This window comes from Eurosta solidaginis, chromosome 1, assembly GCF_040869045.1.
Source record: "Eurosta solidaginis isolate ZX-2024a chromosome 1, ASM4086904v1, whole genome shotgun sequence".
In the NCBI taxonomy this organism is placed as follows: Eukaryota; Metazoa; Arthropoda; class Insecta; order Diptera; family Tephritidae; genus Eurosta; species Eurosta solidaginis.
In genome coordinates, this window is record NC_090319.1 from 395,551,357 (window position 1) to 395,570,118 (window position 18,762).

Here is an 18,762-nt window from a genome sequence, read left to right on the forward strand (position 1 = left end):
ACCCTAGCCTCCCAGTTGTATGAAAATTATCCTGTCCTATAGCACTCATCAACAGCTTTCATTTGATATCCATATTTTATAAACACATTCTAGGGGTACCCGGGTCCACGTTTTGGGCTATATCTCGAGACCCTAGCCTCCCAGTTGTATGAAAAATATCCTGTACTATAGCACTCATCAACAGCTTTCATTTGATATCCATATTGTATAAACACATTCTAGGGGTACCCGGTAAACGTTTTGGGCTATATCTCGAGACCCTAGCCTCCCAGTTGTATGAAAATTATCCTGTACTATAGCACTCATCAACAGCTTTCATTTGATATCCATATTGTATAAGCACCTTCTAGGGGTACCTGGGTCCACGTTTTGGGCTATATCTCGAGACCCTAGCCTCCCAGTTGTATGAAAATTATCCTGTACTATAGCACTCATCAACAGTTTTCATTTTATATCCATATTGTATAAACACATTCTAGGGGTACCCGGGTCCACGTTTTGAGATAAATCTCTAGACCCTAGCCTGCCAGTTGTATGAAAATTATCCTGTACTATAGCACTCTTCAACAGTTCTCATTTGATATCCATATTGTACAAGCACATTCTAGGGGTACCCGGGTCCACGTTTTGGGCTATATATCGAGACCCTAGCCTCCCAGTTGTATGAAAATTACCCTGTACTACAGCACTCATCAACAGCTTTCATTTGGTATCCATATTGTATAAACACATTCTAGGGGTACCCGTTAAACGTTTTGGGCTATATCTCGAGACCCTAGCCTCCCAGTTGTATGAAAATTATCCTGTACTATAGCACTCATCAACAGCTTTCATTTGATATCCATATTCTATAAACACACTCTAGGTGTACCCGGGTCCACGTTTTGGCCTATATCTCGAGACCCTAGTCACCGAGGGGTATGAAAATTACCCTCTACTAAAGCACTCATCAACAGCTTTCATTTGATACCCATATTCTATACACACATTCTAGGTGTACCCAGGTCCACGTTTTGGCCTATATCTCGAGACCCTTGTCACCTTGTATGTCTCGTGCAAGGCGTGGTTTCCCCGAAGGGGATGTTCTGGGCTAGCCCTTATACATATGTATTAACCACCATGGTATACTCGTCATCGACACCAGACGGCCAGATTGTTGTGACGACAAAAATCGACGGCGGCGGCGGTGTTTATGTAAAAATACATATAAAAAAGAAAACAAAAGTGTTTAAGTTCTTCGACTAAATGAATGATTTCTTTCTTTTTCCAATTGTATTTTAAATGTATTACCTGCCAAAGGTACAACCAACCTTTACTCGGGGAAATTATACGCTCATGTATTCCACAACAGTTTTATCGCCAGCACAGTTAATGATAGAACATGACCGTACTCAGCGGCAACAACAACAGCGGCAGATATTTAATACAATGCCAGTCGTTAACGAACTAAGTTATAATGATCCTGCCTATATGCCTCTGGAAATAGGAGAGGTAATTGAGACCACAACAGCTGCAAAATTTGTTTATGGGAGTCCCATGTGTCAGTCAAAGTGCGAATTGACAAATGATCGTGGATACGTACTGTATTCTGCACTTGGATCCTTCTACATTCCGATGTTTGTGATGCTATTTTTCTATTGGCGCATATATAAAGCGGCGGTTCGAACAACGCGGGCCATCAAACAGGGCTTCAAAACGACTAAAGGTAAGTTTCAATGAGTTGCTTTAAATTTGTTAATTTTTTATATTTCGTTCTATGCTAAAAGAAAGGTCGTAAACCAATTCATTAATAAAGTTATATTTCAGGAGTCCGCTTAAAAATGCTGCAGCTATGGAAATGAAATTTTTCCTCAAAGATCTAGACCACGTTTACACATTCACTAATCTATAATGAATATAAAAAAGTTGACGTAAGCGTTCATATAAGTTCCATCCCAGGAAACTAGACTATAAGCTGCAACTTTTCACTTTTCTCTTTTATTTCGTAATTCCATTTGTTCATAATTACTAATTATTGAGAGTGAAACCGTTTATGGGGAATATAGTTAATAAAAAAACCGATTAGGAGTTAAGCCAAATAATCTTTATATGCATATATTAACTTTGATCTTCGATTTTTGAATATGTCTATTATAGAAGAGATTATACTGATATTTTAATCGGTGTTTCTGAGATACGACGTTCTTTCTGTAACTGCCGAAAGGCGTCCTGTTTAATAACATTTTTAAGTTGCGACCTTTCTATTAGAATAGGTCGTTTTCTAAGTCAAAACTAGACTTTGTAACACAAGCATGTAAAAAAACATATTTTTACTAAATAAGAGTACAGCATACATATGTATGTATGTATGTATATCCGTTTTGGTTATGCAAAACAAAAATATTTACAAATATCCCAAGTAAAGCAGATATATTATACTGAACTTTTAATATAATTAAATAGTTTGCATAAAAAAAGAAACCCAAGTCCGAACCGTTCCGTGTTTGTTCTTCTCCTTTCTTTATTAAATAAAGTGTAAATGTCTTCTTCGTATATAAATTCCTATGCCTATTATCTAATTAAACTCGTTACTTTTCACTGGTTATATGTACTTTATAACCTTTACCAAAATATTTCTGAAAATCATATTCATCACTTAGTTATACGTTATACCAATATAAAACTCCTCCAAAACTGTATGTATTTGTACAAAGCGATAACAGCCTAAGTGCTCTAAAAGTGTAAGTACATATGGGCAAAATGCTGACTTTTAAAAAAAATAACACCATATATTTATATTTTTGCGAAGTTCTTAAAAAAGTTATTTTGGTAACTGCATTTAGTTTTTTTTCGCTTCTTATAACATAGAATTGTTTTCTTGCAATTATGTTTAAAATATAATGCATGTCTCCCTTCCTCTCCGTCTCCTTGCTAAATTTTTCTTCCTCTGCTCCATATCTTATTGTAGCACTTTCTCTCATCCTCCTCCTGTCATTTCCCTTTATACTATACCTTTTCACATAGATGTCTCACCCAGTGATAGAATTTGTTGCTTTTTCCATATCGATTTATTTATTTGACATTTCAAGAAAAATATCTGAATCATGGTGGAATCACCACACATTATGTCCTTTCCATGATACAAATATTACAAGGTAAAACCGGTGAGAGCCGAAATGACGTTTAAAAAAACTTTAAAATTCTCACTGTTCTCACATTTTTATTTTTATACCTTTCATGAACATGAAATGGTATATTAACTTTGGTCCGATGTTTGTAACGTTGAGAAATATAGAAGATAGACTCACCATTAAGTATACCGAATTGATCAAGGCGACGAACTGAGTTGATATAACCATGTCCGTCCGTCTGTCTGTTTGAACGCAAACTAGTCCCTCAAATTTTGAGATATCTCAATGAAATTTGGCACAAGGATGTATTTTTGTATTATATTAGAAATTTGTCGGATCCGGTAGGATCGGACCACTATAACATATATCTCCCATACAACCGATCGTTCAGATAAGACGATTTTGGTCATTCCTGCCGCAATTTATAAAGTATAAACGTGAAACTCGGTGATATATATTCTAATATATCATAGAAGATATTCTGAAAAAGTCACTTTGATCGGAGCTATATAGTTATATCCCATACAACCGATCGTTCAGATAGAAAGATTTTTGGCCATTTCTCCCATAATTTAGAAAGTATAAACGTGAAACTCGGTGATATATATTCTAATATATCATAGAAGATTTTCTGAAAAAATAACTTTGATCGGAGCTATATATAGTATATATCCCATTCAACCGATCGTTCAGATGGAAAGATTTTTGGCAACCTCTCCCTTAATTTCCAATATAAAAACGTTAAACTTGTTGATATTTATTCTAATACTAGAAGACCCGGCAGAGGTTTTCCTGCCCTAAATTTGGCCTATCTGCATACATTTTAATAAGGTTTTTCCGTCTGACTCTGCCCTGCCCCCCTCTTCACTTTTTCCTAATCCTTTTATTCACTCCTCCCTCCGTCTTTTTCGCTTCATCTATCTCCATCTTCGTCTCATTCTATATCTTTCTCAATCTCCTTCTCCTTATCTCTTTTCTCTTCTCTCAATTTGTTCTCATTCTTCTGCATCCCTTATTGCCTGTCCCAGAGGGTGGTATGTATTTTATTCCAGTCCCAGTCCCAGACCCACTCCGAGTCTCAGTCCCAGTCCTAGTCCTAATCCCAGTCCCAGTCCGTCTCTGGATAATATATTACTCTGTACTAAAGCACTCATCAACAGCTTTCATTTGATATCCATATTGTATAAACACTGTCTAGGCATTCACTGGCCCACGTTTTGGCCTATATCTCGAGACCCTAGACACACAGGGGTATCAAAATTACCCTCTACACACCTAAAGACTCTCCTGAATTAAAAAAAATGTCATAGTACCTCTAAATCGCGGGCCCCCTCAGAAAAAAAGTTTGTGACACGTGTTTTATATATATATTAAGATATCATAGACGATTTCATGAAAAAATCATTTCGATCGAAACTATATATAATATATAGCTCATACAACCGATCGTTCAGATAGAAACACTTTTGGCCATTTATCCCTTAGTTACCAATATAAAAACGTGAAACTTGCTGATATTTATTCTAATATATCATAAAAGATTTCCTGTAAAAATAATTTCGATCGGAGCTATATATAATGTATATCCCATACAACCGATCGTTCAGATAAGGGGGTTTTTTGCCATTTTTTATTTTATATTTATCTTAAAAATTGTTTAGGTATGTACATATCTGTTCACTATATATTTCTTATCTTATACATCCGATTATTTGGAGATTACGAACGGGATAAGATTATTGTTCAGCCCCATTCATGAAAGGTATGAAGTCTTTGGCATAGCCGAACTGTTTTATTTTGGTTTTGTTTTCGAAACAAAAATATAACAAACTGTAATATATTTGGTAATTCTATACGACAGCATGACGCTCTTAATACACGTCCAAAAATATCAAGAGGGGTATCAAACGACGCGCTTTGGATCCAGGATCGCGAATCCGAAATCGGAGTTAAAAATTTTGGGTCTGTCAAGAGATATTTGCAAAAGAAAATTTGCATGTGGTTGTTGTAATTTTTATACTCAGTTGAGCAGAGCTCACAGAGTATATTAAGTTTGATTGGATAACGGTTGGTTGTACATATATAAAGGAATCGAGATAGATATAGACTTCCATATATCAAAATAATCAGGATCGAAAAAAAATTTGATTGAGCCATGTCCGTCCGTCCGTCCGTCCGTCCGTCCGTTAACACGATAACTTGAGTAAATTTTGAGGTATCTTGATGAAATTTGGTATGTAGATTCCTGGGCACTCATCTCAGATCGCTATTTAAAATGAACGATATCGGACTATAACCACGCCCACTTTTTCGATATCGAAAATTTCGAAAAACCGAAAAAATGCGATAATTCATTGCCAAAGGCGGTTAAAGCGATGAAACTTGGCAGATGGGTTGACGTTATGACACATAATAGAAAATTAGTAAGATTTTGGACAATGGGCGTGGCACCGCCCACTTTTACAAGAAGGTAATTTAAAAGTTTTGCAAGCTGTAATTTGGCAGTCGTTGAAGATATCATGACGAAATTTGGCAGGAACGCTACTACTATTACTGTATATGTGCTAAATAAAAATTAGCAAAATTGGATGAAGAACACGCCCACTTTTTAAAAAAAATTTTTTTTAAATTCAAATTTTAACAAAAAATTTAATATCTTTACTGTATATATGTAAATTAAGTCAAAATTCAACTCCTGTAATGATATGATGCAACAAAATATAAAAATAAAAGAAAATTTTAAAATGGGCGTGGCTCCGCCCAGTTTCATTTAGTTTGTCTAGAATACTTTTAATGCCATAAGTCGAACAAAAATTTACCAATCCTTCTCAAATTTGGTAGGGACGTAGATTCTATGACGGTAACTGCTCTCTGTGAAAATGGGCGAAATCGGTGGAAGCCACGCCCAGTTTTTATACACAGTCCACCGTCTGTCCTTCCGCTCGGCCGTTAACACAATAACTTGAGCAAACAACGATATATCTTTACTAAACTTAGCCCACCTACTTATCTGAACTCACTTTATCTTGGTATAAAAAATGGGCGAAATCCGACCATAACCACGCCCACTTTATCGATATCGAAAATTACGAAAAATGAAAAAAATGCCATAATTCTATACCAAATACGAAAAAAGGGATGAAACATGGTAACTGGATTGGTTTATTGACGCAAAATATAACTTTGGAAAAAACTTTGTAAAATGGGTGTGACACCTACCATATTAAGTAGAAGAAAATGAAAAAGTTCTACAAGGCGAAATCAACAGCCCTTGGAAACTTGGCAGGAATACTGTTAGTGGTATTGCATATATAAATAAATTAGCAGTACCCGACAGATGATTTTCTGGATCACTTGGTCCACATTTTGGTCGATATCGCGAGAACACCTTCACATATACATCTAAGGGCCACTCGCTTTTAAAACCCTCATTAATACCTTTAATTTGATATCCATATCGTACAAACACATTCTAGAGTCACCCCTGGCCCACCCTAATGGCGATATCTCGAAAAGGCGTCCACCTATAGACCTAATGCACACTCCCTCTTAAAATGCTCAGTAACACCTTTCGTTTGATACCCATATCGTACAAACATTCTAGAGTCACCTCTGGCCCACCCTAATGGTGATATCTCGAAAAGGCGTCCACCGATAGACCTAATGTCCACTCCCTCTTAAAATGCTCAGTAACACCTTTCGTTTGATACCCATATCGTACAAACATTCTAGAGTCACCCCTGGCCCACCCTATTGGCGATGTCTCGAAAAGGCCTCCACCTATAGACCTAATGCCCACTCCCTCTTAAAATGCTCAGTAACACATTTCGTTTGATACCCATATCGTACAAACATTCTAGAGACACCCCTGGCCCACCCTAATGGCGATATCTCGAAAAGGCGTCCACCTATAGACCTAATGCCCACTCCCTATTAAAATGATCAGTAACACCTTTCGTTTGATACCCATATCGTACAAACATTCTAGAGTCACCCTTGGTCCACCTTTATGACGATATCTTGAAAAAGCGTCCACCTATAGAACTAAGGATTACTCCCTTTTAAAATACTCATTACCACCTTTCATTTAATACCCATATCGTACAAACACATTCTAGAGTCACCCTGGCCCACCCTAATGGCGATATCTCTAAAAGGCGTCCACCTATAGACCTAATGCCCACTCCATCTTAAAATGCTCAGTAACACCTTTCGTTTGATACCCATATCGTACAAACATTCTAGAGTCACCCTTGGTCCACCTTTATGGCGATATCTCGAAAAGGCGTCCACATATAGAACTAAGGATTACTCCCTTTTAAAATACTCATTACCACCTTTCATTTGATACCCATATCGTACAAACACATTCTAGAATCACCCCTAGCACACCCTAATGGCGATATCTCGAAAAGGCGTCCACCTATAGACCTAATGCCCACTCACTCTTAAAATGCTCAGTAACACCTTTCGTTTGATACCCATATCGTACAAACATTATAGAGTCACCCCTGGTCCACCAATAGACCTAATGCCCACTCCCTCTTAAAATGCTCAGTATCACCTTTCGTTTGATACCCATATCGTACAAACACATTCTAGAGTCACCCCTGGCCCACACTAATGACGATATCTCGAAAAGACGTCCACCAATAGACCTAATGCCCACTCCCTCTTAAAATGCTCAGTAACACCTTTCGTTTGATACCCATATCGTACAAACACATTCTAGAGTCACCCCTGGCCCACACTAATGACGATATCTCGAAAAGACGTCCACTTATAGACCTAATGCCCACTCCCTCTTAAAATGCTCAGTAACACCTTTCGTTTGATACCCATATCGTACAAACATTCTAGAGTCACCCTTGGTCCACCTTTATGGCGATATCTCGAAAAGGCGTCCACCTATAGAACTAAGGATTACTCCCTTTTAAAATACTCATTACCATCTTTTATTTGATACCCATATCATACAAACATATTCTAGAGTCACCCCTGGCCCACCCTAATGGCGACATTTCGAAAAGGCGTCCACCTATAGACCTATTGCCCACTCCTTCTTAAAATGCTCAGTAACACTTTTCGTTTGATACCCATATCGTACAAACAAATTCTAGAGTCAGCCCTGGTCCACCATTATGGCGATATCCCTAAATGGCGTCCATCCATAGAACTATGGCCTACTCTCTCTTAAAATACTCTTTAATACCTTCCATTTGATACACATGTCATACAACCACATTCCAGGGTTACCCTAGGTTCATTTTCCTACATGGTGATTTTCCTTATTTTGTCTCCATAGCTCTCAACTGAGTATGTAATGTTCGGTTGCACCCGAACTTAGCCTTCCCTACTTGTTTTTTTTTTGATTTTGTGGTGCCCACAAAAAAAAATTGGGAACATAAGTGTTTTGCGCAGATATAGTTTTGCTCTCCAAACCGGTGTTGGTCCCACCCAAGGTAATTTTTTATAAGCGCGGCCAAAGGTCGCCAATGCAGAAAAGTGTTCTGCGCTAAAATACTATGGTTTTTCGTTAATATCTTTTGAACGATCTAAAATTTTTATTTTCCGCCTTCGGATTATTGTTGCCGACGTCAATTAGAGTCTTTTGACACCTCTCTCGGTATTTTTGGACGCGTATTACCAGTGTCATGCTGTCGTATATAATTACCGTATATTTTTGCGTTATAACATTAATATTATGATATTTTGTCCAAAACCGAATTTTTTTGGTGGGAAAGAAATCTCAACGGTCAACCGCAATCCAGAATTCTCAATTCGATAATTGTATTGTGGTTTCCCGCAAAAAGAAGCATCAGGCCACGATCCTCTTCTGAGGAATTTTCTTCAACAAATCGTTTAGTAATTTATCTGCGTCTGTGCGATGACAAGAAAAACCCGACTTACCGCCAAGGTTTACGGAAGAGATACATATCTACTAATAATAACAATTTGGTGAGATATATATCTGAGGAGATTAAGGTCTAGCTTTCCATCCAATTGAAGGCTGCTAAGGCGGACGAACTTTTGGTGCCAAGGTAATGCCGAGGGACAATCAATACCATTTATACAAATTTTCTTAAATATTTTGATGGATAGGCCAACACACTAGCTCTACACCACGGCGGCAGACTTTGACCGTTCAGCCGGTAAATTCAGCCTCCCCGAACTATCATACTCCGACTGTACGATGATGTTTAGCTAAGCAGCGAAGAGCTACAGGGCTTTTGCTGGCGTGGGTTCGGAGAAGCAGGTGAGGGAAGACTTTGATCTCTCTTGGAGCCCCCGTTTGGCGTCAGTTATCGAAAAACAGGGTTAGCTGGAGTGACTTGTTATGCAACGACCAGCATCTCCTAAACGGTTAAGCGCCAATTAAAAAATGCATCTTCCAACCGCGAGGAAAAGGACCAAAACAAACCAAAGAATATCCAAGATCTTTTTTTCGCAGTAGCGAGGACACTTGAGACTGACGATCTCTTATAAAGTGAAGTTTCGGCATATTTAAGGGTTAAAGACGTATCAACCAAGTGAAGAAGGATGAATGAAAAATCAATAGGGGTGGTCTCCAACATTCGCTTCTTAATTAGAAGAGGTTAAGAAGTAAGGCCTTTTCTTTTGTCCCCTTGCAAAAATAGGACGTGTTGAGGCATCCATTATATTTGCAACTAATTTTTTTGCCATATATGTACATAAAAACTGATTTCAAAATTTTTCGAAATATTTTTTCACTTATTTCATAAGCATTTTATTTTTTTGGCATTTAAAAAAGTGAAAAATGTTAAATCAACAATTTTTTTGTGTTTACTTTGGTTTGGCATTTCCACAATGTTTAAGAGAGTGATGGTTTCCTATACCATTTTTCTTTAATATGGCACATATGACAAATAGGACATCACCCTCATGATGATCACCTTGTCTCACTATTACTTCTTATTCTTCTTACTTAATTGGAGATTAACCGTTTAAACGGTATGGCCGTCCAACAAGGCGCGCCAGTCGCTTCTTCTCTCTGCCCACTGGCGCAAATTGGTCACACCAAGGGAATTTAAATCATTTCCACCTGATCCTTCCAGCGGAGTGGGAGCGGACCTCTACCTCTGCTTCCATAGGCCAGTTCCGATAGAAACACTTTCTTAGCTGGAGCGTCATCTTTCATTCGCGTAACATGGCCTAGTCAGCGCAGCCTCTGTAGAGCTCGTACAGCTCATCGTTAAATCTTCTTCGGTACTCGCCATCGCCATCGCGTAGAGGACCATAAATCTTTCGAAGAATTTTTCTCTCAAACAATCCCAGATCCACTTCATCTGAAGATGTCATGGTGCATGCTTCTGACCATATATCAGGACGGGTACGATAAGTGACTTGTAGAGTATGATTATCGTTTGCCGAGAAAGGAACTTTACTTTTCAATTGCTTATATACCTAGGCCAAAGTAGCAATTATTGGCAAGAGTGATTCTTCGCTGGATTTCAGAGCTGATGTTGTTGTTAATGTTGATAGTGGTTCCCAAATAAACGAAGTCTTTTACTATTTCGAAATTATAGCTGCCAACAGTAGCGTAGTTCACAATCTTCAGAGAAGCAACTAAATGAACGATCCAAGTGAAAAGTGTGAAAGTCAGGTTTTATGCTGGTTTTCGTGTATACCCAATGGATGGATTTTTGTAATTTTTTTCACATAATATTCACACTTATCTATTTCACTGGGGAGCAGAAATGTCCAATCAAGCTATCTGAAGGATTGTTATTCTCCATTTAAATTATAACCTAACCAGAGTTGGTGAAGCCGGCCCTTATAGAAAACCACCGAATCGAAAAAAGAAATCGTAGTAAATAAGATAACTAATTTACATACATATGTACATAAGCCCAATCCAAATTCTCAAAATATCTTCTAACCCATAAACATATATTTTGTACCCACCTAAATTTTTCCTGATTTTTTTGTGATCACAGTTGGTTCGAATTGCATTTGAAATGTGTCATTTCAAGTTCCATGTTTACTGAGGGGTATGCAATTCTTAATATCTCTATGTTTACTCCCTATATCATGTCTAACTACACATATAAAATGCTAAAAAAACACCAAAAAAATATGATCTATTAATATGGAATTAATTGTTTAGAGTGTGCACACAAACAAAACATTCCGTCGATGAAAGTACAAAATCGCCTATTTATTTTGCAAAAAAATGGCTCTATTTAAAAGCTATAATTTTTTATATCAAATATATTTATATCTTTGAATACTTAATTAAACAAGTTCATAGTGGTAATGAGAATAAAAAAGTAAATCCTTATACAACGTTAAATATTTAGATATCGGTTTGAGGAATTATTGAAACTTTTTTGTACTAAATTAGAAACCTCTCAATTTACCAATGAGTTTTTTTAGTTTTATTCACCTTAGGCTTAGATTTTAAACTTATTTGAACAATTCGTCTAAAATGTCAAAATTTGTTTATTCGCTGTTTACATACAAAAAGTTTTATTGCTGATCATGATTCAATTACTAGAGGTTTGTTCTCCAATGATGACAGATCTTTGACACTCCCAAGTTGAAAATCCTGGACGAGTTGCTTTTACTAAGTAAGGAAAACGGGGAATAATTCAATACCCTTCAGTGAAAATTGTAGTAGAAAAGTATCTTTGGTAGTATATAAGTAGTGATAATAAATTTGTAAATGCCAAAAGTTTTTGGGGAAATAATTCATTTTCTACTAAATATTTCGTGAATTGTTGGTTTGGTCATTCTTTCAGAAATTGTTTGAAGAATGCCGTACATTAGAATTTTATACAAAAATGCACTATCTCAAAATTTCAATGCATTTTGTCATAAGAGGGAGTTAATGGAAAGCATTCTTAGAAGAAGCATTCTTCAATCTAACTCTAATATAAGGCGGTTTTGTGACAATTCCTGAAATAGGAAATATTTGAAAAATATTTTGAGATAGTACGATTTTGAACAGGCAGCCGACATGGGATGGTACGCTACTCAGTAGCCGCAATGAACTGACAAAAACAAAAATAAATGAAAATGGCTTATTGTCTTAGAACTTTATATTCCTACCTTGACTTTGACAAAAGGGTTAAACTTTTGTGCGGTACTGCCACACAGGGAGTATTCACCTTTTTAATCTGAAATTTCGGAAAGCTCTTTTCCGTTAAATATTCATGGAAGCGTTCCGGATAAACCGTTAATTTAGAATATTCGGAATACATTCATTTGATACTACCTCACGAGATCCGAATATATCAAATAAGTATATACATAATATTTCAAATATAAACCTATTCCCCAAATTCTTAAATGGAGACGAATGTTCCGAACATACGGAATTAATAGAACAGAATGTCGACTTTTAATACGCGCCCAAAAATATCCAGAGAAGTGTCAAAAGATGCGTATTGACCTCGATAACAATAATTCGAAGGCGGAAATAAAAATTTTAGCTCGTTCAAAAGATATTGACGAAAAACCGAAAAATAACCCCGGGTTGCGTTGGCGGCCTTCAGCTGAGCTTATAAAAAATTACCTTGGCCGGTCCACCAATGAGGTGGGATCAAAATTAAATGCGTGCAAAATCCCTTTTTACACAAAATCTTTTTTCGTGCACAAAAACATTACAACAACCACATGAAAATTGCCAATTTCAACTGCAAATATCTCCGGACAGAGATACAATTTTTCTTTTCCGCCTTCGGATTATTGTTGTCGAGGTCACCTCTCTCGATATTTTTAGACGCGTATTAGCAGTAGACTCCTATTCTAGACTTTTACCTGAATAAGTTAACATGGCCAATGAGTACATTTCGTTAGGGCATCTCAATTATGTACTAATGACATTTTTACGTAAATCGATTTCATAGTCGAGGGTTTGACGTTGAACGATGAATTTTGAATTGGTTTAGGTTTCGTATATTCAGAGGTTTACGAAAGTGCACTATTTCTTGGTGTCCTCACTTTTTATAAAATTACCTATTGTAACGAAATTGCTTGCAAATCCTCTTATTTGCAATCCTCTGCTAAGTTCGAATCACTAAACTGTTGAATAAATAACTTCAATATTGAACAATGGAAAAATGGCCTTTATTAAAGTACTTCACAATACACTTATACTTTGCTACTCGCTGGCTTAATAACCAAACTGATTGATAACTCAAATGAAACTCTACTATTGGCCGCCAGATCGCGTGCTTAATCAAACTGATTGATAGCTCAACTCTAACTGAATTACAGCGCCTCTTCATCTGTTGCCTTTTATACCCTTTGGTTTCCTTCGTCGTTCGCATTTTTCCAGAATGTACTAGCATTGTCCATGAGCTCTCAAACTTCTCAGATATATGCATGTGTTTGCGCATTGACTCTCCGCTGCTTGTATTCGTACATGGTACATATGTGTAGACGCAATTATTTATTCGTTTATGTAGATACATAAAGATTGAATTATTGATGTGAATGTTTGTAGTTTACAGTCTCTCGCGCGCACATAGGCGTATAAGTAAATGCATCTGTGTGTGACATCTCTCTGGGCTGCCTTATATATGTGTATACTTGATTTGATTATTAACGTAAATACTGCTTGGCATCGCCTTAGTGATGGGATAACTTAGTGATGCTAATATCCGTGACACTGCCCTCCACCTAGGTCTGATCGTCCCGATCAGACAAATCTCTCGATCTAAACGTTGCCAGCCTTTCCAAATGGACCACTTTCATTTTGGTTCGTGGTTTACCGATGGTTTGTATGCGGTACACTACATCGTTGATCCGTTTTACAACTTTGTATGGGCCTTCCCAATTACACTGCAATTTCGGGGACAAACCTTTTTTACGTTGTGGGTTGTATAACAGCACCAAATCTCCTTCCTGAAAACCTTCTGAATTAATTGCTTTATCATATCTGGCTTTCATCTTGTCACTCATAATCTTTGTTCGTTGCCTTATCAGATCATGCATTTCTCTTAGCTCTTCTTCCAAATCACTAGTGGATTTCCTGACATTTCTCTCCGCATTGGCATCTATCCCAAACTTCAAATCAGCTGGCAGTCTAAGGTCATTGCCAAAAATTACTTTTTCAGGGGTTTGGCCCGTTGTCTCATGCACTGCTGATCGGTAAGCCATCAAGAATAATGGTATGCGGGTATCCCATTCTTTATGGTACTTGTCTACTACTTTCCTTAAGTGCTCCTCCAATGTTCTATTGAATCGTTCTACCATACCATCGGATTGAGGATGCAATGCAGTTGTCCGTGTTTTTCGAATGCCCAATGACTTACACATTTCCTGGAACACAGCTGATTCGAAATTCCTGCCTTGGTCAGAATGTAACTCCATTGGTACACCATACCTTGCAACCCATTCGTTTTTAACCACTTCTGCTACTGTTTCTGCTTCTTGGGAAATAATCCATAACCACCAGTACGTATTTGTTTCCGCGGTTGCTAGTAGGAAATGGACCTTGCGACATCCATGACGATCCTTTCAAATGGCGCACCTGAGTTATATTGCTTCATCTGGCCATGACTTCGTGTTCTGGGCCCTTTCGCTCTGCTGCAAACCTCGCAGTCCGCAATCCACTCAGTGACCGACTGACGGCAACCAACCCAATAGAATCTCTGTTTAATCTTCTCGAGCGTCTTCGTGATTCCAAGATGACCTCCCCTTGGACCATTATGCAGCTCGCTGAGCACGTCAGGAATCCTCTTTCTGGGAACAACTATCAGTTTATTCTTGTATTTACCATCCTCACTCTCCCATACTCGATGAAGGCAACCGGATATCAATTCTAAACTGTTCCACTGTGCCCAATATGACTTCGCAATGGGACTCTCTGCTGACATCTCTTCTCTGTTTGGTCTTTCATTTCGTTCGAGCCCTTGCATAACACGTGACAGATATGCATCTTCTAGCTGGCACTTTCTTAGCTGTTCCTTGTCCCATTCATCTGTACATGTTATATTCATTAGCCGGACATCTATAATGTCTTCTTTAGCCTCGGCTTTTGAACAGTGCTTGCGTTCCAAACTACATGGTCTTCGTGACATTGCATCAGCATTTCCATGGGTACTACCTTTTCGATGCTCAATGGAAAAGTCGTAGCTTTGTAGTCGCTCGATCCACCGTGCCAATTGTCCTTCCGGATTACGGAACTGCAGAAGCCATTTCAACGCTGCGTGATCTGTCCTGACACGGAATCGCTGGCCGTAGAGGTATTTGTGAAAATGTTTAATGAACTCTACCAATGCCAACAGCTCTCTCCGCGTAACACAGTAGTTCCTCTCTGGTTTTCCAATCGAACGGCTGTAATATGCAACTACCTTCTCCTGTCCATCGACCAGTTGTGATAAAACGCCTCCTATAGCATATCCACTCTCATCTGTATCTAGAATAAATGTTGCTCCTGGAATTGGATATGCTAACATTGGGGCAGTGCATAAACGCTCCTTCAATGTTTGGAAAGCCACTTCTTGCTCCTTCTTCCATTCAAAAGCTTTGTTTTTTCTTGTAAGCTCATGGAGGCTATGGGCTACGCTGGAAAAATTTGGTACAAATCGGCGGTAATATGTGCACAGCCCAAGAAAACTTCTCAATTCATATAGGTTCTGTGGTCTTGGCCAATCCTTTACTGCCTCTATCTTTTCATTCGCTGTACAGACACCTTCTGTAGTTACCTTGTGGCCCAAATAATTTACTTCCTTTTTAAACAGCGTACACTTTTTGGGACTTAACTTCAGACCAGCGCGAGCTATTCTCTGGAAAACTTCCTCCAAGTTCTTAAGATGTTCATCAAAACTCTTGCCCAATACGATGATGTCGTCCAGGTACACCAAGCATGTTTTCCAATGTAGTCCTTTCAGTACCTGGTCCATGAGTCTCTCAAAAGTAGCTGGTGCATTAAAAAGTCCAAAAGGCATCACTGTAAATTGCCAAAGACCATCACCGACACTGAAGGCTGTTTTCTCTTTATCTTCCTCCTTCACCTCAACTTGCCAGTAGCCGCTTTTCAAGTCCAGTGTGGAAAACCATTTCGTACCAGATAGCGAGTCCAGAGTGTCGTCAATTCTTGGCAACGGGTAGCTATCCTTTTTCGTAACGTCATTCAACTTCCGGTAGTCCACGCAAAACCTCATTTTTCCATCCTTCTTCTTTACAAGTACTACCGGTGAGCTCCATGGACTAGCTGATGGTTCGATAACGCCGCTGTCACTCATTTCTTGTATGATTTGACTCACAACTTCCCGCTTCGCTAGTGGAACAATTTGATGTTTCACAACATTGGTGCGGCCTGGTTTGGAACCATCCTGGTCAAATATGTTCGCGTATTTTATGAGCAATTGTTTTGCCTTTCTCTGATAGGATTCCTCTAGCCCATGCGTCCATGCCGTGATATCATTTGAAGGATCAGTATTACTAGATGAAACGTGTTCCTGGAGCTGTTCACAGTTAATAACTACTTCGGCCTCTTGGCATCTTCCCAAAATAGCTCCTTTGGTCAAATTGAATGGTGACTTGAACTCATTTAGTACTCTTACCGGAATACGTCCATCTTGTTTTGTCATAGCCAAGGTTTTTCCTACAAGTATGTTCAGTGCTGATTTATTTGCTGCTTCGACAACCCACAATTTGTTTGTCCCACAATCTCCATCAACCTTTGCCCAGATGACTGCTTCTGATTTTGGTGGTATTTGCTGACTCTCTTCCACCATCACTCGTTTACTACTGTAGCCTCTCTCGTAGCTGAAATTAAGTGGCACATCCATGTTCTTATATCGCATCGTCTTGCTTTGCATATCGATGTTGATGCCTTGGTTGATTAAGAAGTCCACTCCAATCATGATTTCATCAACAATACCTGCCACTATAAAATTGTGTAGTACCGTGACGTTCCCAATTGCTACTTCACATTCTACTTCTCCAATTACCTGGGTGTCTTCTCCAGTGGCTGTAAGCAATATTGCTCCATGCAATGGTCTTATCTTCTTGTTGACTAAATCCGCTCGAATGATGGAATGAGATGCACCCGTATCTACAGTCAGTAAACGTTCTTTTCCATCCACATGTCCTCCGACAGTAAGATTGCTCGACCTTCTTCCAATTTGTGAGATAGAGATTATGGGGCATTCAATTGAGGGAGTCAGCTGTCGCCCCTTGCTGCTGACTCGCTTTAGTTTAACGATTGATTTGTCTTGGAGATTTGCTCATCTCCTTCTGCAAAAGTGAGGCTGTTTCCTGAGTCAGTGCATGCGATACCGTTTCAGCAAACGTTAGTTTTGGATTCGCATATGTAGCCCGCTTCGTTTCCACATCTCGTATGCCATTTGTGAAGCTCTGGATTTTTACCCTTTCAGTGTATTCCACGGGTGCGTCTGCATTTGCAAGATGAGCCAATCTTTCAATATCTGAAGCAAACTCCTGCAATGTCTCATTTGCTTTTTGGTAGCGGTTTTGCAACTCAATTTGGAATATCTGTTTCCTATGCTCGCTTCCGTAACGTCTCTCTAAAGCGCTCATCAATGTTTCGTAGTGGTTCCGCTCGTACTCTGGGATGGTCTGTAAGATTTCCGCGGCAGGCCCTTTCAATGCCACGAACAGTGCAGCAACTTTATCTTCCGCATTCCAGTTGTTCACTGCTGCGGTCTTCTCAAACTGTAGCTTAAAGACCTGGAAAGGAACAGAACCGTCAAAGGATGGTGTTTTTACCTTTGTATTGCTTGCTGAAACAGCTGGGCGGTTTAATTGCAACTCTTGTATACGACCTCTCACGCTTCCCAAGGCAGTCGGTTCTATGTACCGGAGCGACTCGGGATTTTTCCCGACCAAGGACTGTCATTTCAGTGTGACCCCATTTAATTTGTTTCGTCCCTCTCACAAATTGTCATCCTCCCAGCAGCTCCTTGCAGCAGGACTGCTACATATTCTCTTACTCCGGGAAGGTATCGAACCCAATCCGGGTCCGTCTCCTGACCCCGGCCATGAGAAATGGTTTTGCTGCATCTGCCAGAAAAGAATCTTTTTAGGACGGTCATACTCTGTTCAGTGTGTCTCGTGCAAGGGATGGTTGCATCGGACAGGTTGTTCTGGGCTTGATCCCAAAACCCGACGTCCACGTAACTTTTATAAATCTTTTGTGGCTCCTTGCTGTTCACGCCCAAGGGCGTCCCGTAGTCTACGCCTAAGCGTATCCCCACTACCTTCCAGCAGCTTCGCTGCTCAGCAAGCCACAACAAGTACCCGCTGCTGCTCGCGCCCCACGGCGCCAACAACTCAAACAGCTGATACCACTCATAACTACTACCTTCGTAGTAGAGCTGGTAGCAATGCTGAGCATCAGCCCCTGCCCCCGTCTTCTTCTCCCCCCCTCTTTTCTGGCAGCAATAGTGCAGGTCAGGGAAACAGACTCTTAGTCCCTGCCTCCGTTTGCACCGTCTGCCAGCACAGAATATATAGGTTTGCGACATCCGCTCAATGCAGCTCCTGCCTTGGATGGTGCCACTTTCCTAGATGTTCTGGTCTCCGCGACGGCAACCCCTCGACGGGTTTCATCGCGCCATGTTGCCAGGTCGCAAACCCAAATCATCCGGGTACCCCAATGCTTGCCCAAGGGCGCCCAGTCCCAAGGCCACAACAGCAATTGCGTCCTGGCCTT

General features: G+C 39.3%; 1 protein-coding gene across 2 annotated transcripts in view; it reads left to right on the plus strand.

The window, feature by feature from the left end:
* The window catches only part of Oamb (Octopamine receptor in mushroom bodies), a 73,344-nt gene that overhangs the window by 19,258 nt on the left and 35,324 nt on the right, over positions 1-18,762 (plus strand). For both annotated transcript variants that reach the window (XM_067763729.1, XM_067763730.1), the window contains exon 3: positions 1,300-1,705. In XM_067763729.1, the coding sequence (XP_067619830.1) occupies positions 1,300-1,705 (406 nt within the window). The remainder of the gene's footprint in view (positions 1-1,299; positions 1,706-18,762) is intronic.